This window comes from Vanessa tameamea, chromosome 22 (genome assembly GCF_037043105.1).
Source record: "Vanessa tameamea isolate UH-Manoa-2023 chromosome 22, ilVanTame1 primary haplotype, whole genome shotgun sequence".
Lineage (NCBI taxonomy): Eukaryota > Metazoa > Arthropoda > Insecta > Lepidoptera > Nymphalidae > Vanessa > Vanessa tameamea.
In genome coordinates, this window is record NC_087330.1 from 426,876 (window position 1) to 453,094 (window position 26,219).

At 32.9% G+C, this 26,219-nt stretch overlaps 1 protein-coding gene across 15 annotated transcripts in view; it reads left to right on the forward strand.

Annotated features, from left to right (window-relative positions):
• Rg (rugose) overlaps positions 1-26,219 on the forward strand; it is a 419,297-nt gene that overhangs the window by 209,777 nt on the left and 183,301 nt on the right. For 10 of the 15 annotated variants that reach the window (XM_064218536.1, XM_064218533.1, XM_064218535.1 and 7 more), the window contains exons 6-13: positions 7,339-7,460; positions 10,198-10,323; positions 10,988-11,108; positions 14,533-14,679; positions 14,903-15,211; positions 15,446-15,553; positions 24,121-24,261; positions 24,961-25,103. In XM_064218536.1, coding sequence (XP_064074606.1) covers positions 7,339-7,460; positions 10,198-10,323; positions 10,988-11,108; positions 14,533-14,679; positions 14,903-15,211; positions 15,446-15,553; positions 24,121-24,261; positions 24,961-25,103 — 1,217 coding nt within the window. The remainder of the gene's footprint in view (positions 1-7,338; positions 7,461-10,197; positions 10,324-10,987; positions 11,109-14,532; positions 14,680-14,902; positions 15,212-15,445; positions 15,554-24,120; positions 24,262-24,960; positions 25,104-26,219) is intronic. The other 5 variants (XM_064218537.1, XM_064218543.1, XM_064218545.1 and 2 more) reach the window with 4 other exon arrangements.

The following is a 26,219-nucleotide window of genomic DNA, read 5'->3' on the forward strand; positions in this document are numbered from 1 at the left end:
AAGGGACATAACATCTTAGTTCCCAAGGTTGGTGGCGCATAAGTGATGTAAGGAATGGTTAATATTTCTTACAGCGCATTTGTCTATGGGCGGTGGTGACCACTTACCATCAGGTGGCCCATATGCTCGTCCGCCAACCAATGCCATAAAAAAAATTTTAGTTTAAAATCAAAACACACTTTCCTTTATAGTCCTTTTCGTGATGCTTTGTGCGACGAGTTCAATAATTATACATAATACAATTATACATAACATAACATAATCAGCCTGTAAATTTCCCACTGCTGGGCTAAGGCCTCCTCTCCCGTTGAGGAGAAGGTATGGAGCATATTCCACCACGCTGCTCCAATGCGGGTTGGTGGAATACACATGTGACAGAATTTCGTTGAAATTAGACACATGCAGGTTTCCTCACGATGTTTTCCTTCACCGCCGAGCACGAGATGAATTATAAACACAAATTAAGCACATGAAAATTCAGTGGTGCCTGCCTGGGTTTGAACCTGAAATCATCGGTTAAGATGCACGCGTTCTAACCACTGGGCCATCTCGGCTTCGTAGGGAAGGAAAATACAATTATATACATGTTATATTACTACAAATGAATAAAATCTCTTTGATTCGTTTATTTAAAGAAAGACGAATTTCAAGTTATCTCCAAGTTCCTAATAAACTTATAATACATGAAAACAGGAAAACCGAACGAGCCGAGCGCACGGAGCAAGTTTGTAACGAGGGGAGTTTGGAATCGAATTGTCTCAGAATTTAATAAGTCCGCCTCGGGGAACCACCTGATGTCCCCCATACAATAATTTAGACCAAATGAAGAGTAACGACGGAGTAATGGTGACAGTTTAATAAATAAACTAATCGCTCAAGTTGCGCCGTCGGTGCAGCTCGGCCGGGATTTGTCATTGTCGAGATCTTAACAAATTTTATTGAAATATACATAATGAACAGTATAAAATTAAAATATGATTTATTCAAGTAGATTCTGATCCAAGTAGATCTATCTTCTTCGTTTTGTAGTAAGAAATGAGGAGACGCTTTTTTTGTAAAGTTTAACTGAAAGCTATATACATAAAACCTATATGCAATTTATCGTGTGAAAAAAAGCCAGTTCAAAATATAGATTCTATTAGAGTACGAACTTCTTCCACCAAATAAACAAATAATATTTTACTTAAAAATCTTTTAAATTGAGGATTTACATACTACATCATTAAAATAAATTTTTAATAACATTCTTTCATTTTAAAATACTAATTGAAATAACCTATGTTTAAAACAAATATTGATTTGGTTGTTAACAACATAACTTCACGGTATACCGCATACATAAAATACCTCGAATAAGTCGTTAAAGATTTTTCTCAACTCTGGAGGCGTGAACTAATTAAAACTCGCCGTGAGCTAATATACTGTAATTTATAGTACAGTGGGGACCGACCGCGCCTAAATGGCACTAATTAAAACATTTCGATAATGGATTTCACGGCAGCCTTAACTTACCTGCAGCTTCCTATCATTATTACATTCATACCCACTTAGGACTTTGTTGTTTGTGTAACATATGGTTTCGTTTATCTGTTATATTTGTCTAAATACTAATATGTATTAATATTGTTGTTTTTATACGTTTCAATTGATAATTACGATAAAATTCCACCAGTTTTCCAATATCGACTGTTGCCTTTTGCGGTTGTCTGTAACTGTTCACAATTCATATTGTATCTTGCGTACATACCTAGTACTAATTTGGTACCCCGCTGACCCAGAAGATTGCCAAAATTGTCCAGTATCCCTCCGCCTTAACAATCTGCGATCGTTTCTTCCGTTTACCAGACGGATAAACTTATCCTGTTTCTGTGTATAGCCGGATGTTTTTTGATTATTTCTGAGTTTCTCGTGGAAAGAGAAAATATTTCCGAAACAAAAACCATCAATTGAGATTTCTGTTTCAGCGATCTTCTTTGCTGTACACACCTGATTGATGGTTGATTTATTTTTTTAACTTCGAATGTACGTAGATCTCTGTCAGCTCCTGTGTTAGCACTTTTTGCCAGTTCTTCGGTTCTTTGCATCTTTAGTTAATCACTTTACACGGAACACTCTTGAAGGCTCATTAAAGCCATTGCCCGGCGGTTGTAAAGCATTTGACATATGAAAATAAAGATCTTCGTTTTGATATACATGTCTGCTGTCAAAAATATTAAATAATATGTGATAGGTCATAACCAAGTGCCTAATTGTGAAGTGTACTGACGATTAATGACGATAAGGTTTGTTTTGTTGGTGGGTTCCATAATTTTGAATACTTGGACGCTTAGAAGCTGGTGGCGGTTTGCTTGTTATCATTTTAATGAAGATTTGAATGAACTCATATATTTGACGATGTAGGTATACCGATATATTTTTGGGTAATGTGGATGATTTAAATATTTAGATGACTTTGGTCGTATAAATATTATTAGATCACTTTAGCAATTTTTATGTTTTGGTAATCTTAACTATTATTTTATTTATGATGATGATTGTGCATCGCGAGTGTTGGATGAAAATCTGCGACATGTGCCCATCCAACAATCTGCATTGGAACAGCGTGGTGGAATTGGTATATAATCTGCTTCTGAAACTGAGAGGAGGCAATGGGGCAACTTTACCTTTATATTTTTTCACTTTCTCTGTTTTCATAAGCCATGACATGACAACATGCATTTTTGAGGCTTTTATGCATACTGGTCAGCCATCCACTGTAACCATTATTAACTCAAATTTATTACCATTCATGCTAATTAATCGCGTTGTCATAGCTTGCCGCCGTTTACTTCCCTAAATCCTATACATCAGGGTACTTACTTAACAACGAGAAGAGGCGCGAGCAGCTCTTCAGTTTTTATAAGACTCTACCACATTCAATTTTTAATGTTATTTTTACTGTTAGAATGTATAACCATTAAACTATGTTTTTTACTTACTCTTTTCTTGGCTTTCATGATTTAAATGTCTTAGACTCAGGCGAGAAGCCTATAAGAGCTACAATTGTACCGAATACATTGTGTTGAAATTGAAGTATGTATAATTCTGAGACAATCAAATCCCTCAATTTCGTAGATTTGGGAAGATAATCTGTGAACAATCGATTATCCAAACCGTTAGTGTCGTTTTGTTGGATTAATTAAGTAATTAATACATAATGATATTTTATTAAATATTATTATTTTAAACTCAAGCCGGCTTATTTTTAAACGTAACTGTTATTTTGTATTCACTAACTCCTAAAAGCGGACGCTTGGATCGATACTAGGCAAGTAGGACAATTCAGGAGGACCATTTAACCGACTTCCCTTTTCTTATTGGCAATTCTTATTCAAATACGGACGGCCAAATGTAAGCTTTGACATAATGGAACTTCTTCATGACCGTCTTACGTGAACATCTATAAAAACAATGTTGCCGAGGGACGAAAAATTTTGCTTTTTACAGATACTTATGAGCTATTTCTTCATACAATTCACGACAGGTTTATTTCCTGATAGAACTTATCCTCTACCATCGTTTTATTCATCAGATCTTAATCCATTTACAAGAAAAAAATCATCATAGTTCTATACTTCGTCGATAAACAGAAAACATTATTTAGTAGCACTTACAAATTGCATAATTACTTTTTGCTATCGTTTTGGCCTACAATGACTATAATAAAAACTCATTAATTTTATTAACTCGTTCGTTTTATTGGTTATGAATTATGATTAACGAAGTAATCATCATTCATAGCACAAAGGATCATCGATTTCGATTGTGCAATTCTACTAGATTCTTTAAGTTTTTCAAAGCAATAAACTTAAATTTCAACTTTGTTCATTATAATTTTGCAATGTCAGAAAATGGTGTGCACCAAAATTTTACGTGGATTAACGTTTTACATTAATCTAATTTTTTCCTTATTTATCGTAAACTCACCCGGGAGCCTCCATTTCTCTCTGTCTCCCTTATCCCTAGATCTGACGGCCAACTGACGCATCTTATCCCACGCCACGGTTATACTAGGGAAACATGTTACGTGAGAATGAAATATGTGTGCTAATCCAAATATCGGACCTTGTTTACAAGAGTTTGTTAAGGTTTTCGTGGGTATAGCGACCGGACTACGAATTACATCTTCTTGCTTTTATTTATTCCTAGTGCCGTTTTATCGTTTTAGATAATTTAGGTCTACCCAATTACGATGGAAAAGTTGTGTCTCCAGTTTATGGTGATTAAACTATAAAAAGTTTATAATTTTGGTTTTAAGGCCTCTCGAAGGTTTGAAACTAATTCCACCACGCTACCAAAATATTATCCATTAATACCAGTTGATAAATACACCCATGGCAGAAATTCGAACGACACGTCATGCAGATTTAGTTTATCACGATGTTTTCCTTCATGAATTATAAACTTGAGACTTGAACCTGCAATCTAAGACTAAAATGCACGCACTCTAGCGTCGAACTTATCAACTTTTATTTAGTAAGTTAATTTTATATTTTTAAGATTTATAGATAAAATGTCATTTTTAAACTCTAAATATATTTATAAGTAATACAGCAGTATGTCGCTGGTAAATGAAAACAAGATAAGTCAAATTGAATTTCGCTTGACTTGACATTCCCGCTGAGGATTTCGACCGTGTGGATTTTAAAGTCGGATTTATATTTCCAATGAAACGTTTTATCATAACAACGTTTGAACAGTTAAAGCGGGAGCAAGCTGAAGAGTGGTTTCTGATGGGTTTTTAAACGAAATAAATCTCAGTTTCATTACCACTCGAGCTCTGAGGGTCATTAACTGAGGCTCGAAACGTCACAATGTTTCGCCGAGATTTACTTTAATCGAAAAAAGGCCCAACCTTAATAATGGGGTATTCATGTTAACGAGGCCACTATTGCGTTTCCTCCAATTCTGTTCATCTTTTATATTTACTAAGCTTTTAAGGCAAATTGTCGTTTTATGGCTTTATTTAGAGAAACATATCTTTGTTACGAGTGAGAAGACATATCATTACATATAACTTTCCGTAGCTTTTTACGTTCATAAAGTGATCACGATTCTAATAAATGTAACTTTTAATTGAAAACAACACCGGCTAAAAAATCCCCTGAAGCACAAAAACAATCATTGATATCTCAAATTTTATATTTACGGCTCGAATGAAGAAAAATTTGATTTGAAAAAATAAATATAAAAAATGGGGCTGTTGGTATGCAGGGGTTTAATATTTAAGTCTGATTGTTATGACAACATCATTATAAAATATTTTGCGAATGCTTTCCGTCATAAAAGCTTACGCTCTTTAAATGTCTTTAATGTGACGCCTGAACAGATCGTCGCTTAAAACAATATTTTCGCCGAGAAAAAATAAACGAACGAGGGACCATTGAGACTTCAGACTAAAAAAGCTTCTGAAAAATTTCTTGACTTCAAAGCGGCTTTGATTATTGTACCTGCCGACGAATTTGTCGAAATTTGTACTAGGAGACAACATTAACATTATTTTGTAGAATCATTTTTTTTAACAGAATTGAATAAGATAAGAAGGAATCTGTATCATTTTTATGCATGAGGTTTTCTTTATTTCTTCTAACAGCACTTGTGCAGGAACGCTCTCTAATGCGTAGCGTATCTTCCATAAACGGGTCTCCGGGGAAGATTAAACGCCACTCAATACTTTATCTTGGGCTATAGAAATAAATAGTTCTCCGAGAGAGCAGATATTTTATCTCAATTCCCCGTTTTCAAACGTATATTGCAGAGCATTTGTTTTTGGAACCCTTCAGGTCTAATGGCGGCAAAGAATCGTTATTTATTAAAAGAATATTTGAAGTGAACTTACTGTAGGTATAACATTTTAGTTATTCATTACTAACGTTATTTTATTTACGTGATGCCTTTACCTAAATTTGATCACGATAGTCAAAGTCAGAGATAATGCACAAACTCTATATACACTCTGCCTCCTCACTGTCATAGCCAATCGCCAATGGAACGCCAATCCGTCAACGATCAACGTCTTTACGTGCCTTTCGCAATCCAAAAGTGTAAACACTGCCATTTTTTAAATCCTAGAGAGATTTGATTTACAGGAAAACTTAATATTTTTCATTAGTTTGATCTTTATTTCTAGTCGGCCAGCATTACTTAGCCACTAGACCTGCGAGGCAGTGAAGTATAATATCGCATGATATCGTTATATAAAAGTGGTAAGGTCATAAGGTTCAGTTTGGCTTGTGCCGGCGGATCAGTTAGAGAAACACGTCTTTCCTTCGCAAATGTATATTGGCAACTAAACTTAATCGTAAAGTTAATTGAGACTACGTTTTTAGGTTCAAAATCGCAAAACAGAACCACCAAACATTTTCATGTTTATCAAATAATTTAATATTCAATATTTATTATTCAGATAATACTTAATGTCTAATATTTATGTTTATTGAAAACCTAACGGAATTCAGCAAAATATAAACATTAATATTCTCGCTGAAATTTATAATACGCACGGGATTGACTTATTTCCCCGGCCACCGTGGGCCGATAAACACCGCATAAATATCATTTTAACATAAATATTCGTCAAAAATAAAAATGGGGTTAACGTGCCGCGCCCAATATGCGAACCGTAAAGCCACAACCATAATTCATAAAAAAAGAGTTATGTTTAATAGCGACTTCTGGCTTGAAATGGTAACATTTTACCGGCTTTCCGTTATGAACTCCTAGTACTGCAGTTGCATATGAGATATCACTTTTGAATAAAAAATATATTTAACTACTGCGTAGTTTTACTACCAAGCGACCCCTTTTACATCGTTCATAATTTAAAATTTCTAACAGGGATTTTTTTTATTTCTCTTAATATTAGACAGTATTTTCTGCAAATCATATTTTTATAAATCCACTCGATCGATAATTTGATCATCCGTGACCGATTTATTTTTGTTTATAAAAATTGATTATTTAAAATATACGTATGTTGAAAGTAACTCATTTAAAGCCTGAGCTAGGCACAGGACGACAGGTGTAGATCTCATTTATTTATTTTTTTATTTGAAATAGGTAGACAGATTGGCCATAAAAAATGGTAACAACTGCAAAAAACAAAACAAACTTGTACATAATTCGCGACAAAATTAATATTTTTTTCCATAGAACTATGGAGATAAATATAAATGATATATCTTAAAAACGCTGCTTTGTTATTTTGTATAAATACATATTTATAATTACATGATGATTTAACTTGTACGTTATAACCTCATTCGTAATTATTATTTTGTAACATGTGTATTGTTGCAGGCCGTGGTCCTCCCGCCGCTCGCGAGGTGGCCGTACGAGAACGGATTTACATTCACGACGTGGTTTCGATTGGACCCCATCAACTCCGTCAACATTGAACGAGAGAAACCATATCTATACTGGTAAATATATTATTTTTTTTATATTATAGGCACCTTTAAGTGGCTAATATGTTATTCGCTTGTGTTCAACTATGATACTTGTATAATGTTATTTGAGAATATATATGTATGTTTTCAATTTGTATTCGTATAGTGCGGCGGTGTTTACTTATTGCCACCGCCCATTTGCCAGTCTACCCAGCAATTTTATATATAAATATAAATATAGCATCAATTTGACACCAGCAAGTGGTTTATATTTATAAGAAAACTGAAAAAGAAATGATATCGTTTAGAAATACGTACGATACTCACAAAGACCAGACCTTTCTTGGAGTGAGTCAGTCAACCCGGGAATTTTCTGAAACAGCCATTTGCACTTGAAACCTACGGTAATAAGATAATAAGTCGTTAAATAATTACCCTCCCCGAACACAGTGTGTTCGGGGAGGGTAATTATTACTTTAAATTATTATTACACTGGAAGAATTAAAAATCTAATTTTACATTGTTACTGCGCCACCGGCTACGTCATCTTAGACGTTATGTCTGTAATATGGCTCACTCACGCTTTAAACTGAAAGAGCAGTACTTACGTTAGACTGAATGATGAGACGGGCGTGCATAAAGTCCTATCAGTGCTTTTTTACCGCTGTAATAACGATTTACGGTTATATTTAATTTTATAATTACATCCATTTGATGATACCAAATTTACTCAAATATAGATAAATACCTAGATTATATGATATTAACAGTATGAATTTGTATTGGATATTAAACTTTGAAGCTTAATATTATTTGTTTGATTACACTGTAAAGTTAATCTTATGGCAATGTATTAGAGCACATTTCTGAGTGTATTATAATTCACTCAGCTTTTCTCAACTAAGATTTACGTTAGCTCAGGAGGGCTTTTAGTCTTAAAGTAATGTCGATGCGTCGAGAAACATAATACATAGCTTGAAATATTAAGAAGGTTCTGTAAGGTTTGGTTCATTATATGTAGGGTAGATTATTTTTGACTTGGTAACGAATTGTTGAGACACACGTAAGTAATCTGGGGCGTCTGTTACATTCTCAATAAGCTGAAATCTTAATTGTATTGACCCTCATTTTTAGCCGGTTACGGAGGTTGTTTTCGTTAAGGGAACATTACATTTACGTTACATTAATCATAACAATCAACTTCGCAGGCTTGACATAGAAAGTGATTTATTTGATTTTTTATAAATTATAATATTATTTAAATATATACTGTATCTATTCTTAAAGAAGTATTTTAAAATACTATGCGTTTGTGTCCAGGTTGTGGCATGTCCCATGTTTTATATGAGAACATTAAATAGACGTCAACAACATGTACAACCTGTAATATTCCCACTGTTGGACTAAGGCCTTCTCTTCCTTTTCGAAGAGAAGGATAGGAGCATGTTGACCACGCTGCTCCAATACGGGTTGGTCGATTAACATGTGGCAGAAATTTGGTGAAATTAGACACATCCAGGTTTCCTCGCGATGTTTTTCTTCACCGCCGAGCACGAGATGAATTATAAACACAAATTAGGCACATGAAAATTCAGTGGTGCTTGCCTGGGTTTGAACACGCAATCTTTGGATGAGATGTACGCGTTCTAACCATTGGCCATATCGGCTCTTATATAATAGATCGTCAGGATAATTAAATAAAAGCTTCTTTGTGCTACCTAGTATTCATTTTGAATAAATATGAATCACAGTTATTAAATGTAAGCAAACTATAATTGAATTCCTTCTATTGTATGTGTAATATAAATTTACTTTGATTAAAATAAAAACGTATTTGAATTAATAATGAAAATAAAATATTACCAAGCGTTATTGTTATACGAATATTTTTTAGACACAGTAAACTACTTATATAAGTAATGTAAAGCAATCTACATATGTATAACACCATTTTACAAAGGGAATAACAATTCGAGGTGACAGAAGCAGATCCTATGTATAGTTCGTCGATTCTAGTCGGTAGATTAGGTACTAATACGGCACGGTAACAAGTTAGTAATTAGCTAAACGCATACGAAGTCCGAGCCAATTCACTTTAGGAGAGAGTCGGATTAGGCGGTGATTTCGTATCTCCTGATGTTTTTAACGAAAATGAGTGCACTCTTGTTTTATGTTACCCTGGTAGTTAACTATAAATGTTTTTAAGATTTACTTACACCACAGCTTACTTCTATATACATATAATAATAATTATTTACGATAATGACCGACAACTATACGGTCAACACAACACGAAAAATTGTTAAACCTTTTACGTTTCGAATTAAATACGCTAATTTAAGTAAGTTCTTGTTTATCCTTATTCTAACGAGCAAGGATTATTCCTTGTGTACGTTTTTTGACGTGCAATAACATTGCTACGTGTTTCGACTTACAAACTCCTCCTCGAGAAACTCGTGTAACAGTCGTCGAAGATTTTTCATCAAGTTCCACTTCACGATGAGTTGTTCGCTAAAAACTTTGTTAAGTTTGAGAAGAATTCCTTCAATTTCCAATGAAATAGAAAAGCTAATGAATAGGAACTGAAATAAAATACTCGTCTTTATATATTAACTTTATCTTAGTATTTTATTCCTAATGCACTATAAAGCATATTGTTTGCCATTTTAATACGATTAGGCAAATAATATTCTAACAAATTTCATATATTATCTAGCAAATAAAAAAAAAACTATTGTAGCATATTTTAAGTATTTATTGTTTGTTTCAGCTTTAAAACTAGCAAAGGTGTCGGTTACACGGCCCACTTCGTCGGTAACTGTTTGGTACTGACCTCTATGAAGGTACGGGGCAAAGGATTTCAACATTGTGTCAAATACGAGTTCCAGCCGAGAAGGTAGGTCTTTGTTTGAGGTGCTTAATTTATTATATGACGAATTAATTTTGCTCACAAAATTGTCAACTAAATAGTTTTGATTAATATGATAAAATTCTGATATTTTTTTATAGTTAGCGATAAAATTCTTATAACTTATCAAATTACATTGTAGAAATACACTACTACGGCAAAACAAAAAGGGAGAGATATATTTTTTACTGTCATTGGTGCGTTCGTTCGCTTTTCTTGTAGATTCGTATCATACTTTGACAAATGAGGTGTCTGTCATTAGCTTCGTCTTAGATCCGCTTGTCTAATAATATATGTTAAATCCAACACTAAGGATAAAACTTGCATAATCCGCCAAGTTACAAAAGTAAAAATTGTGATAAAAGTATCGAGTTTGGTAATAAATTATTGTTTTAAAGAACAGATTAAAAAATAATAATTTATATATGTATATTAAGCAAAAACATCTTATACCTTCTTTAAGACGCGCTGCATCCTCTGTTTTATAAAAATTAGATAAGTAGTTTTTTTTTAGTTAGAACAAACAAAAAATCGCCTTATTTATGAATATAGATAATCTTTTACGAGGTTTCGTAGTCGGGATTTTTATATAACATTATTAATTTCTTAAAAATAAGGTTTCTTAATTAGTGTATTTAAATTTCGTGTTTAGGTGGTACGCTATTGCGGTCGTGTACATATACAACAGATGGACGAAAAGCGAGATCAAGTGCTTAGTGAATGGACAACTGGCATCCAGTACAGAAATGGCCTGGTTCGTCTCTACAAACGACGTAAGTATATTTTACACATATATGTTTATTCAATAATTGAGTTATGATTGCATTACTTATAAACTTTCTTTTTAACGTCATATATAAATAATATGGTCTTTTTTTGTTCTAGGATTTTCTAGAAATAATATTCTGCATTTGATTAAATTTAATAAAATGTTCATATATGCTATAAAACTTTTTCGCTGAAATTGGTTTGGGTTTATAACCTAATATTAAGTTCACACACTTCAGTATGCGTATGTACACATGAGAACACAAAACTTACGTCTTTTTAAAAATTACTATAAAAGTAATATATTTAGAAAACAAGAAAGATAGCCAAGCAAGCAATCGTAATCGAAAGAAAAAATATCTTATACAAAATCAAGAAAGGCTTATTCTTAAAGTTTCTTGGAGTACCAGGCGATTATAACTTGACGGGAGCTCTATTTGTTGAATTAATTATTTAGTTTGCGTTCAAAGGGACGCCCTTACGACAGCCTGGCGCGGCGCGGCGTGCAGTGTTTTTTTTTTATACCGTTGTACGTTCGACCAAATATGTAGTAACTGCGATTCAGTGGAGTAGCACATTCGATGAGATGGTTTTTATTTGAGATGATTTATATCTGTTAACCATAAACTATTAATATTAAATATTACAAAAAGTCACAGTAAAATGAAGGTGTATAAATAACCGATCTAACAAAAATGATTAATGTATTCAGTTTCAATAGCATAGAGAATACACAGTAAAAAAAATCTGTATTGCAACAACTGCCAATAACGCAGTTACATATTCATTTCCATATACTGGATTTAGTAACAAACTTGTTGTTGGAGCTGATGCATTTTGATGTGATGAATATTGGACAGATACAAAATGTTATGCTGTTGTTTTGTAACCGTTTTGATCTAACTTTGTGTAAAAAAAAATCCCGAGAACTTCATTGGTATATTTTTATTAATACAAAGAAAAAAACACTCAGCCTCTATACTTAATAAATTATATAATTATATGTATAATGTATATGCCACGAGGGTATAGTGCTAACCTTACAAAGCTAAAGATCAGTAAGAAATCAGTAGTCGCCCAAAGTTTAGGACTAAGGAAATATACATTTATACGAAAAAAATCAGAATAAAATGACAATTTTCAAAATGTAGGACTTTAAATATAGCATATATTATTATAATATAATAGCTTGTCACAGTCGCGGCGCTCGTTGTGACAGAATTTAAACGTTTGCAATATAAAGTGAAACGTACCATATCTCACGAAATCTGCAATTATGTTGAGGACTCGGGGAAAATTCTCTATTTTACATAATAAATTATCTCCCCTCGTGCACTGAACGAGCCCCCTAAAGACCGAATCTCGGCGTATCTCAGCTGTAAATAGGAATTTACATGCCATTACCGAGCAAGGAATGGCAGTTGGAACGCTACCGACTCCGATAGCACGTGATATGGATTGCGTTAATAGCAGTGTTATCGAGGCATCGAGATTGGTGATAAAAACAAATCTATTTACCTAAAACTATACAAAAGATTGCTTACAGTGAACCAGAACGGTCGAGCTTTTTGGATAAACAATCAGTGTATAATTAAATTTAAATTTGTTTAATGGAATAATATACGTTTTGATTTTTTTTGTCTTTTGTAAATATGTATAATTTTTGTCCTAGAATTGTTTTTATCGAATTGTCGTCAGATATATAATTATAAGGGACGAATGTAAATTTTATTTAGCAAAACCTAGTAAATATTGTATACCTGTGTATATACAGGGTTATTGGTAATTCGACGTATTCCCGTTAGGAGGTGATAGGGGTGACTATTTACGATCATTTTAACCCCCATATGCATGATGCAAAAGTGAACCATTTTTGAGTTATCACGTTTTTTAGATTTTTTCAAAATAATTCAATAATGCAACCACAAAAATGTATTTAAAAAAAGTATCAATTAAAAATCTATTTTTTTCTTCTGATTTATAAAAACGATTAAACACTGGATATTTTTCAATATTCAAACAATAATTATCGGTCCAAATTTACAAGCAAGCCCGCACATGTCAGTCACCAAGTTCCATGGAGAAAAACCAACTTTTCACTCCCTATAATCGCTCAATTGATTTTGATTCAGTCTATTAATATTGAAGAAATATACTAACGTTCGTTTTTATTTAGAAAGCTGTACCGGTTAATATTATTTCTATTTTGACCGTGCAACGATTTTCAGCGTTCTCTTACAGTGTACTCGGGGTTTTGAGGCGCTTATTGCGTCTGACTTAATGTTGTAAACTTCGTTTAACCTTTTGATTACTTCATTACCCAGACAAACAGTTACTCATTTTCATATTTTGCTGATAAATTGTAGTTTTTCTATATGCGATAAAAATATTGTGAATATCTCGGATAAATATAACAAGAACTACATATTTAGATTGCATTTTATTTTGTTCTGGAATAAATAATAAATATTAATAATCAGCCTGTAAATTTCCCACTGCTGGGCTAAGGCCTCCTCTCCCGTTGAGGAGAAGGTATGGAGCATATTCCACCACGCTGCTCCAATGCGGGTTGGTGGAATACACATGTGGCAGAATTTCGTTGAAATTAGACACATGCAGGTTTCCTCACGATGTTTTCCTTCACCGCCGAGCACGAGATGAATTATAAACAAATTAAGCACATGTAAATTCAGTGGTGCCTGCCTGGGTTTGAACCCGAAATCATCGGTTAAGATGCACGCGTTCTGACCACTGGGCCATCTCGGTGGTAAATATTAGTGCATCAAAAATATTCATTAAATTAAACATAAACCAAACGACTTCCTATTTGAAACAAATTAACATCTAGGCAAAAATATGGAATTAATTCCATGTTTTTGATTGAATAATGAAATAATATTATGTAATGTAATGTAATTAAATAGTTAAATTTACAAACAGAAAGAAAGAGATAATTTTTTATTAATTAAAAAAATATTCTTTAAGTATATTTTGAATGTTTTGAGCGAACAAGAAACACGTCTTCATTCAAATCAAAGCAGTCATTAGATTTATTATTTAAATATATTTCCACAAGTTCGTTAAATAAATTCGGTCCTGTAAGCGGGTCAATAAAAAAAGATTTATCTTAAGATAAAAAGACTTATTATGAGACTTATTATGAGACAGCTTATGTTACATAAGACCCGCATTTTTGTGAAAATTGATTTCTTATTTAACGTTTGAAAGAAAATTGATTTTTTATTATTATAATTAATCTAATACATTTTATGATCGATTATAAATATAAAATCTCTTTGTAACAAAAACACAACTTAATATAATTACGTCTACTTTATAAGTTCAATGAAAACCAATGTAAATATATTTAAATTAGTTCTATTGTAAAATAACATTACTCTATTTTATTTTTTGTATTTTGTACTACAGCCTTTCGACAAATGCTATATCGGCGCGACTGCGGAGTTGGATGAGGAGCGAGTTTTTTGCGGCCAGATGGCGGCCATATACCTGTTCGGCGAAGCGCTCACCACACACCAAATTTGCGCCATGCACAGACTCGGGCCCGGATATAAGGTAAAACGAATTGTAAAATTTTGTTTCTGAGAAAGTCATTTGAAAATTTTAAATATTGGTGACTGAGTTTATTTTTTAAATTGTTTATTAATATTATGTTATACAAACATAATTAATTAGTCTAATATTGGATAAAAATAATTGTTCGTGTATTCAATAGAATCATAAATTTTATTTTTTAAATACTTGATATGTGTTTGTTTCCTGCTAACGTTGGACACAGAGTCAATTCCGTTTCGACAACGAATGCAACATCAGTTTACCGGAGAATCACAAACGGGTGAGCGAGACAGCCGCTCCCAAGCTTGATGCTGAAATTCCTTCCATTCCCGAAAGTGAACCCCAAACTCCCGAAACCCAATCTCCCGAGCCCGCTTCGCGAGATGAAGATACTAAGGCGGCAGAAAGTGAAGAAGCTTGCGTAGTTGTTAAAGAAGATTCGACGCCTCGCGGGCGCCGATTGGCAGACGAGGCGCGCGAAGTGGCCGCTGCGCATGCAACTCTGCTCGTAGATATTGAAGCATGCAAGCGTGTAAGCATGTCGCGCCGCTCGCCCCTATTGAGTTTATATTTGTTTGTCTCTTTCGCTTCTGGTTGTAGAGACAGAAAATCGTTTGGCTCGTTAAAGACTTTACTTTTTTTCTATTTTATTTTAGAATATCCTCGGTCTTTGACGAATTAAAGATTTTCTCGCACTTGACACGCCTTGTGTTGATAACACCACTTGTGTAATAGTGTTTTGTTACTGTTTTATGTGTGGTGCCAGGGTCAATTTCGATTCGATGGCGAAGCTCGCATCCCGCTGCCGGCCACAGAGGTACGAGTGGACCGCTACGGTGACCTCATCCACGATCCGACACAAAATATTCATGAAGTAAGACTGTCATTACAAGGTCTTAGGTCTCTAACAAGCGGTTGAACACGGGAGTACATTAACGTAACACTCTTCTAATATACTGTGGTCCTGGTATTTTTACTGAAGAAGATAATAAATCGCATGCGTAGGATTAACCCAGATTGCCTGGGATTTTCTATAGAAAATGGGCACTTTCGTAATTAACTCCCCAAGATAAATAATTCTCCATTTTGAGGCACATTAAAAACAACAAAGGACAGCCGGCGAGGACAAAAGACGTCTTTGAAGTTAATCCGACCAGAGCGCGACAATTGGACGAAGATTGCTTTGTATATTTTATATTTTGGTCAGGGCTTCAGTTTGTTACGCGTTTTATTATTTATATACCAAAATATAATTGTGTATATAATATACTATACTATGATATTATCAAACACGAATAGTTAGATAATTAATGATCTGTAATGAATAATCCTATTGCAAGATTTACGTGGTAAAATAATTATGTACAGACGTAATTTCAAGCAAAACTTTAGATATTTTAGGCCGATTGCTATAAAAAACAAAATTCATAAAATAACGCGGTTTTTGTGCACGCTAGCAAACCTGTCCGATGGTAACAAGAGGTGAATTCTCTAAACACTTTTAAACAAATTTGTTGCTTCAAGAACGAGTTTCAGACTGCCATTTGTTAAGAACACTTGGATCTTTTAAACGTACCAGCGCTTTTACAAAGTTATTTACTGTTTCAATGTCGCTGGATTGTACAAGTTTCGAACAAAAGAGGGGAGTGAGATTTCAGAGCTTTATAAATAATACTGCTTGTAACAAATAGAATACATTAGCAATTGTTAGCGCGGATTTAATTAATTTATATTTTAAATGATTTCATTTCATTTTTGATACTCTCATAATCACTTCACTTTGGATCCAGTCATTGACATTTAACAGTCACTAAAGAGTTTTAACCGCCATGTCTATCAAATTTTATATAATTAAATATAATATAATGTGTACATTGTACACGTTCATAAAATATAATGATTACCCGCGAATCTACATTGGAGCAGCGAGGTGTAGTAATCTCTAAACGTTTTCCCCAAAAAGCAGAGGAGGCAATCGCCCAGCAATGGGACATTTATAGGCTGTTACACTATTACAACATATAAAAAATATATATGTATATAACAGTTTGTATATCAATATGGATATGATTATTACCTGACGTACGATATATGATTGAAAAAAGAAACACCAGAGTTTTATCCTATCCTAGCTTACAATTTAAATTATCTTGTAAATAAAAGATTTAAAAGTGCTCGGCAGAGCCTATTTGACAAAATATTATTTTGATTTATTTTTGTATTTATTTGAATGAATTCATGACACCATACTTAATCTTTATTATATTATATATATTGGATTTTTACAAGAGCTATATACAATTAAGGGCCTTGTTCGTTTGTGCAAACATATAATTTATATAATGTGCGATGGATATAATGAGTATTAAAACATTAAGAGCGTGGTCGTCACCGACTCGCTGCCGAGTACGAAAAGGTGTTATCCTGAATCTTACCTGAATGTGTAATAACTGAAATCCGCGGGAAGCGAGTTTCCGTGACGACGTGTTTCCTTCCGTCTGCTTCCACCGTTGTAGGAGATGGCTTACGTGTGTACTCTCGAACGTTTTTTCATTTGCATCGATATTTAGATCTTTAACGACTAGGAATAAGGACTATAATTCCGTTGATACGACGCGGTTTAGGGTAATTTCGCTGCATTTAAATAGCTCGGAAAGAGATTTGTAATTATGAAGTACTTGGAAATATGCCGATGTTAAATTACTTGCAGAATTTCTGTTTTAGCAAAAAGATTTATGGCGCATTACTTTAGTTTACACTAAATGTAACTTATGTTGTATTTTGATTTACAAATGTGTTTATTTTCCTAATTTAAATCCTTTTTTAGCTTAGCTTAGATTTTTTGTATACTTTATACGTATATGTTTACACCTTTAAAGACGTATCACTTTGTATGTTACCCAAGTCAGATATTAATTTTAAGTGTTTAGTGATTAGTTGATGGTGTAACTTTTCCAATAAATAAATAAATAAATAAAAGTTATGTAACTATAACGAGCGAGGACTGCTTTGTAGATACAATACATGTTTTTGTAACCACTATTGGTATGTCTTACTCATCTCCTGTCTGGCTTTGAAGAATACTTTGTTTGTGACGGGTTAATTCGATTAGCTAAATTACAGCAGCATTATGGAATAATCTCCAAGGTTTCTCCTTATAACGAAAATCTTTGCCCAGCAGATGTTTCAGGGCAAGCGTAACCTACTAAAGACAATAAAATTTAATCTGTACGTTTACAGAAACTTCATAAAGTCGATTTTTGTAACTGTGTGATAAATGATAATCTCAATCAAAGAGAAATATATAATTACTTTTGTCTCTAAAAAAGTTATAGTTTCTGTAATAAATCATGTACTTATATGTAATGTACTTACGAACGAATTCGCAGACACAGCAGTAGTTATAAAGTAATCTTAGCACTAGAAAAATACTCTTTACAAATGAAATGTATGTATGTTTAAGAAAAATTTAGAAAAAGGAAAACTTACCGTTTTTGCTTGTTACTCGAAATAGACGTTTCCGTTTACATTAGGGAATATATTTAAGAAAAAGGGACTTTTCTTTTTGTGATACACAGCATTAGATCCCTCAAGGGAAGATCCTTGATTGAAGGTTGTACGACAACTGAAATATTCAAAGCGGAACGGCGCGGAAAGGCCGTAGTGCACTCAACAATGCTGGCCTCTTTTTTATTCATGCAAGCCTGGTACCTCATCTGTTCGTTGTTTACGTCACGATAATAATTTATTTAAATTTGGAATAAGTTTTTTGAATTATTTATTTGTATATTGACATATTATATATGTTATTGTTGTAATCGCCCAGGTATATGTCCAGATATATGCCTAGTAACTGATTCTTATATCGAAATAGAGATTGCAAATTAAATTAACTTCCCGATGTCTGTCTGTCCCTGTGTATATTACGCCACGGATTTTGGTGCGGTTTTTTTAAATAACTGATCCAAGAGGAAGGTTTATATGCGTAATACATGCATAATATAGTAGAAAAACACTGATAATTTTAGAGGTTTCTAATGTGATGTCATAAATAAACACATTTTTTGCGCTTACATTGCAAACACTGGTTGAACTCTACGAGATAGATCAAATATAGGGCCATACCTTTACAGCATGTAATTTAAATTGACATTTTCGAAGATATTACAGATTTAAAATGCAGAGACAGCGGTTTAATTATTGTCTAATGATAAAAAAATTGTTAACGTTGTCTATAAAGATATTTTGTAGTATATTTAATATCAGCATTGCATCCGAGCAAAGCCGGGTCGGGTCGCTAGTTAATTATAAGTTTGTTTCAAAACGCAAATCAAACAGACTTTCTGATGGGGTAGAATTATTATTAATAAAACTTCGTTAATTGAATTTTAAAAATTAATTACCATGATAATGAATTCCGGCATTCCGAACTCATCTCGTAAAGCATGTGATCCCGGTAGCGCCGGCTATCTCATGAATACTACTTAAAGTTAAATTAATGTAATTTGGGGAGATTTATTTAATTCATGTTGTTCTTTTTTAAATATGTTATGATTTGTTGCAAAACAATTAAAGTCTTAATTATTTTGTTTATTCTCTATTTGAATATCTTAACAATACAAAAAAAAAAAACAAAATTGCCGATGGTAAAACCTCTATCAATTCCATCGAATTCATAAAGTTTCAAAAAAATCAATAAAATGTATTTTAGGCAAAGACAGAGTTTGTTGTGAGAGATTGGCCTTACTACCGATCGAACGTTGGCGAACATAGTAAACGTATAAAAATATAATAAATATGTACAAAAAAGTTTAGTTTTGACGAATATATATATGCATTCTACTTATTATATATACATACCTCTCGTGTGCGACAACGTTTCTGTATATGTTCCTCTCCATTAATGCCACTATGCTGTGAGTTGTTGTCAATTTGTATCTTAAGTGAGTTTTCAGAACAGACTCAAGACATTGCAACGTTTAGTTGACCGTGTGAAAAGACGGGGCTCGGCAAATAAAGGCTGACTTGGTCCAAATTTTTTGGCATTAGTTGGCAAATGTCAACTTGACTGGGAATTGGTGTCGCTTCAGAAGGAAAGGGAACGTTGTGTTTGAATGACGATGTTTTATCAGCCAAGTTGGTAAACGGTTGTTGTTGGCGACTGTAAGAAGGTTGATGAGTCATTGGTACACAAAGGTTTTTCAAGAACCTCCGCGACTGTCAATATAATATGCGCTTGGGTTGTTGATTGATTATTTCTTGTTCCGATGGAGTTACTATAGTCTTTATGGCTTATCCCTGCATCAGCACAGCTTGTCTTTTGTCAGCACTAAGAGAAGGAGGAGGCAATTCAACGGGAATTCCCGTTATAAATTCCCATTTTTATAAAACTACTGCCAGAAACATGCCAGAGTATTTATTTTTAGTAAAAATAGTTATATTTTTCTTTTTTTTTTCATAATGATTTTTTAACGTCTGCAGCGGCGGCTAAAATTACTAATACTTTCGAGATAAACGTGTTCATAAACTTTCGCTGATTAAACATTATTTAAACTTATTAAATATTTTTTATTAAACACAACAAAAAACAAAATACCTGTGTCGTAGTAGGTTCGCACTTTTTTTTATACAGCGGTTCTCTAACCGGCCAGTAACTTTTCTCCTCTCTCTAAAATGATTTCTTTGTTAAATTGTAATAATTTATTAAGTTGCAATCAAGAATCCCTTTTATTTTTCTTCACATCTACGGCTGGAGCTCTTCAAAATGAGACCATAACCGATTTTTTTATGTGCAGCGATCGTTCCATAATCACTGGGGCAAAAATCGGCTTATGCTATTAATATATAAGATTTTAGACAAATATTATTAGAATCATTCACTTAACGCCGGCAGGCGAATTGTCTCAGATAAAACTCATTTGGTACCAGCAATTGGAAACGAGCGTAAAATTCAATATTAATGAAACGTATTAATAAAATTGTGTACGGATTTCAAGCTAACAGACGTGACTCGGTTTCATATTGAAAAATTCGGATTAATATTATTTTACATTGCAAAATGTAAATATAATGTAACTAGGCCCCGATGTGATCTATTAAGTATTTTGAACAAGCCTGTATTATAGTTTTTAGAGTAAACATTTTTCTTTTCATATTCTATTAATTTAAATACATTTATTAAATGAAAAGACGTATAAGAACTAATTATTTCAATGTAAGTCACTTATATAATTGAAGAACGATTGTATGAGTACATGATACATAATTTCATATTTATTACACTTTGAAGGCGAATTGATTGCAGTCGTCTTGCTTACAAAACATCAATTCCTTTGTCATACTAAAAGTATATGTTAATGTGATATTTTATTAACCAGAGTTTTAACTTATAAATCTTAAAAGTAAAATCATATTGTTGAATTTACAACCTGATTGGTGACTGCTTTACGATTTGAAAGTACTTTTAAAAGTGAACATGAATAAAAACTATTCAATTTTAAACATTTCGTTATCTATGGATTCTAGTTATGAGCTACTAATTCAGTAGCTATATTTTCTAGAAAGTATTCGCATGCAATTCGTGATTTATTCAGTCAAAGTTATCTCAATATGTCTGCGAGTCAGTCGTTGGAAATTATTAATATCCACACATTTCCCGAGTCGAGATGTTTTAGTGGTAATTTAAGATCTCTTCAGAATGCATAAGCTTCGAACTAAGAAACTAGACATTCTACATTTTGCAATGAAATTACGTTAACTGTAAAGGAGGGTCATATGTGCCGGTATAATGGGGGAAATTCTCCCTCCCCTACCATTACAAGCTGGATAACTCACAGAAAATGTGTATAAGAATTTCTAAAGATTATTTTCTGTTTTTGTTTTCAACCTTTTCCTTTGTGGTTGGGAATTGAAGTGTAAGTAAATTGTTGGTAAATTTGAAAAGAAAAAATATTTAATAAGACATGAAATTCAGTGCTCGTTATAATAATTACTTTATATGTTATTCATACAGTCTCCGCAATTTCGACTACAATTTAGCTAACTAGATCGTAACGCAAGCATCTCCAAAAGTGTGTAAAAAATTTAAGCTCGTTTGGGGTGGAACTGGTTTAAAATTCAGATGCAACAGTTGAACTATCCATATTTACAGGTTTTATAAAAAGCTTGTAAAATAAACTTCATATCCAATCCCGATTCCAAACGAACGAACCATGGATAAAGCAAGTTGTATCGTGTTTTATTTTTCTGTGAAGTTAGAAATAAATAAATGTATATATATATATATGTATATGTATGTAGTATATATTTTTAGAGATAAATAAGGAATATTCTTAAACTTCCATATTTTTCTAACTCGCTTTCGTTCCTATTCGATCTCCTGAACTACTATCATTAATATATTTTTAACTTTTCTTTCATAACATGAAGCTCTAAGTTGGCGCTGAGTGTGCTCTAACTTTATCCTCCGCTCTACGTCAAGTGCGAGTTTGTTAAATAAACATCCTTTGTCAAAATGGAAAACATAAAAAATTAAAAGTTTCTATAGCCCATCCGATGTTTACATATTTTCCATGATTTGCTAATAGCTCTGGATTTATATAATAATAAATAATAATCATATTCTTAAATAGCTCCCACAATAACTTCGCACACATTCGAACTATTGTAATTAAAATAGTATATGATATGGGTTAAATAAATTATTCTTGTTGATAAAAATAATAGATTTGTATTAGACATTGTTGTAAATTTACTATTAAGACTTTTCTATCGTGATGAATGTTAGCTAAGTTTTTATTATCGTTGAAACAATGGTTGATTACAATAAAAATCGGGTACAAATTAAGTTAATGAAACTATTTATCGCTTGACCACCCGCAACCCAAAACTCAATAAAATGTTTGAAACACCAGCTAACTCTAACTCACAGAGTTTGGAGTTGAGTTTTGAACTTCCATAGTTTTCGCTGTAATCTCGTTAAGGAAATATTACTGTGGGTGGCGAGATGTGGCTATAATAGCGTTCATTTACTTTTTATGCTCAAACTTTGCTCGTTTGTACGTGATTTTTTATTTTACAACTTTTTATACTTTTGACTACACTATCAATATTTTATATAAACATAAAAATATTTATTTTTAAAATTTATGCTCTTATACTGTTGATCATATTTGCGCTCCTGTGACAATTTGAGCTAGATAAAGGCTATCAATACGCGCGGACAGTTTCGTAACAGAAGCAAAATTTGATCGAATAATTCTCACGGCATTTCACCGCGCAATGAACACACGCGTAATACTAACGAATATATTTTATGTTGCCATGACGTTCACAAATGAAAATAATAATCATTTGTTAACCGCAATGATATTACAAATTTAATATATCGTATATTTGAAATTTAAACTTCGATATCGTTATATTTTGTTGATATGAAATTCATATTAAACAGGTACCTAATAATAAACTTAATACATTAATATTATATTGCGTGTAATAGTGGCAATGAGTACATGCTGTTATTCTACACAGAACTAAAAATTAGAGGTTCAGCTTGTTCAAAAAGACAAAAAATATGGATGTTAATGGAGGGCTTACGAACAAATATACTCTTCGCTGTAAGTCATCTCTGTGCGTAAAAGTATATAATATATTCGTACATACATACACACCATCAATAATATGTTGTGTTCTCGAGATTCTTTAGGCCTTTATTAAAATAATATATATGCCGCAGATACACAGACACAAATATTTCTCTTTTCGCTTCGGGCAATAAATAGGGTTATGATTTTATCATTCTTATAAGTACAACAAGTATCGGCGACATTGTTATATAATGAAAATAATTCTAAAGGCTATACATAGATATAGAAGGGACTACGTTCTAATATAACGTAAGCAATTAAATGTCAATTTCGTTACGTTTAACCCCCTCTGTTGTATGGTAACACATTCGCCTTTCTTCTAAACGTATAAACAGACGCGTTTGCATGGATGTTTTGTTTTTATTGTCTGTGGCGTAATGGTGAATTTGTTTTTGGTTGTTGTATAAAAATACTTAAGACTACTTTTTGATTTATTTTATCTGCATGAAGTAAATGTTTGCTGACCTCGTCCCGCTGGAAACAGTGTTGCTTTTATTGTATATTTATTTAATCATACTGTGTTGTATATAATTTATGTATTATTTGGTTATTTTAATAATACTGAGTTATACTAACAAAATAACTAGTTATATTTTAGAAATAGCTAACGATTAAAGCCTTTACGCTTAAAAGCTAGCCAAGTAATAACATACTATATTTATGGATTTTCAGTAAATATATTTGTAAATTGAAAGATATTTTCTTAACATTAAAACATACCCCTTTTCTTTATTGTACAATTAACAGGAGAGGAAGGGCCTTATTCTATACCTTTTTTAATTTAATGATTCAGGTGCTGTACGACGGCAAACTGTCATCGGCGATAGTGTTCATGTACAATCCGGTGGCAACTGACGGTCAACTGTGTTTGCAGTCGGCTCCCAAAGGCAATGTGTCGTACTTTGTGCATACGCCACATGCACTTATGCTGCAGGTAAGCTCTTCGACACTTATGCTGCCCTAATGGCACGTTACTAATTAATTCTGTAAATAGTTTATGTAAACTCCCAGCCTTTGAGCTATACGTACTAATTATTCTAACATACGTTTTGTATAATAATAATAATACAGTCGGATCTATGTTCTCATAAAACTACTTTTGATCGACACAGACCTAAGTCCTAAGCTAACTTAAATATATTATTAGTAAAAAATGCTTCAGTATTAATTTAAACGGAAAATATTTTTTCCCTATCAAATACGTTACATACATACGTTTTATTCAAAATAATTCAAATGAAATGTTAATTCATGACATGAGTACTATGTATCTATTATTAATATTTTTTATCGAACAGCAGTTCGAAATATCAATCCGTAAAAAAATCCAAACATTTTCCGATGTAGTTTATTTAAACGACCGAAACACCTAATCTAAAAGTTTTACAAAGAAAGTGTCTGTCAACACATGGAATGCTTGTTTGTGCTTACTTTGTCACGTTAACGGAATCTACCCTCTTTTAAAATATTTACACGAGTCACGAACCACTTTCATGTGTGATTATTTCCTTTTCCTTAAGAATTTTAGATTTACTTCAAAGTGTGATGGCGAAATTGAGTTAACTAATGTTTATATTTTTTATCATTATACTTTTTATCCATATCTTTATCAATATAATATTTGTCTTTGCAGGAGGTTAAGGCAGTAGTTACACATTCCATCCACAGTGCACTCAACTCTATCGGTGGCGTACAAGTGTTGTTTCCGCTGTTCGCGCAACTCGACTTGCCGCACGATGCGCCGGCCGCCGACCCTAAACGTGATCCCATGCTGTGGTATGTTCTCCTGGTACTTTGATACGGGTCTAATGATTTTCTTTGTCTCTTCATACACTGCAGGAGGGATAGAAAAAAAGAGAAAGGGACACTGTGATGATTTTTATTGGAATCGTTGAAAATCATTCGTCATTCATCATCATTCGTGCTTAGATCATTTTAATAAGAGTTAAATAATGTAGATCTATTTAATTTTATGTAAAAGTCAATACGTCATAATTGTAGAAATAATAGTGGTGGACGAGAAATAAATTCTACTGTTGCAATAGGACTGAGTCTACAAAATTAGCTCTATGTACTCAACTAACTAGTCCTAAAATTTCCAAACTAAATTATACTACTGACTTTAGATAGTTCTAGTCCATTCATTAATATTCCAAGTAGCAAGGGACGCGTAACCGGGGTAAATGCGTTTTCTATGTCGTTACCTAATCGCTCTCTGAGTTAGCCGACCATCTAGAGCCGACCGGGTAATAACTAACTCCTCAGAACTACTAATTGCCTGGTGTCAACCTCGGTTACCCGAGTGGATTTATAGGAGGAGTTTAAAGGAGGATTTAAATTAAATGTGGATTAGTCTAACTTAATGTCTACTTCATTTGATATTTGTCTTATTGTTCAAAAAATAATTTTGAATTTTAATTAATCTAATTAAAGATATATTAATTTTATTAATGGTGACAATAAAAACTATTTTGTTCAAATACTTATTTAATAAAACTACAATGAGCGTGTTGTGCATCTATGCCTAAGAGTAAAGTTGCCACAATACTAAGCTAATCTGCTTCACAGTAACTCGTATTAGACGTTGTCTAAAATCAAATTTATGCATACCAAAGTCTCATGACACCCTGGTACAGATTATAACATGAACGAGGGTTGAACGTAACGATTAGAGAGGTTTAACGATACTCCGTGATGATAGGAGCTTTCGGTCACTTATGGACGATGGTGTGTCAAATTCTTGAATGAATAAATAGAAGACCGTTTCTGATTTACATAATAATTTATTCTCCTTTCTAATTCTTCGGGTTTATGTTATATATTGTTTTGTAAAGAATGTATAAAAATCAATTTTGACATTGTTTTTTATACAGTTTTTAAATCTTTGTAATT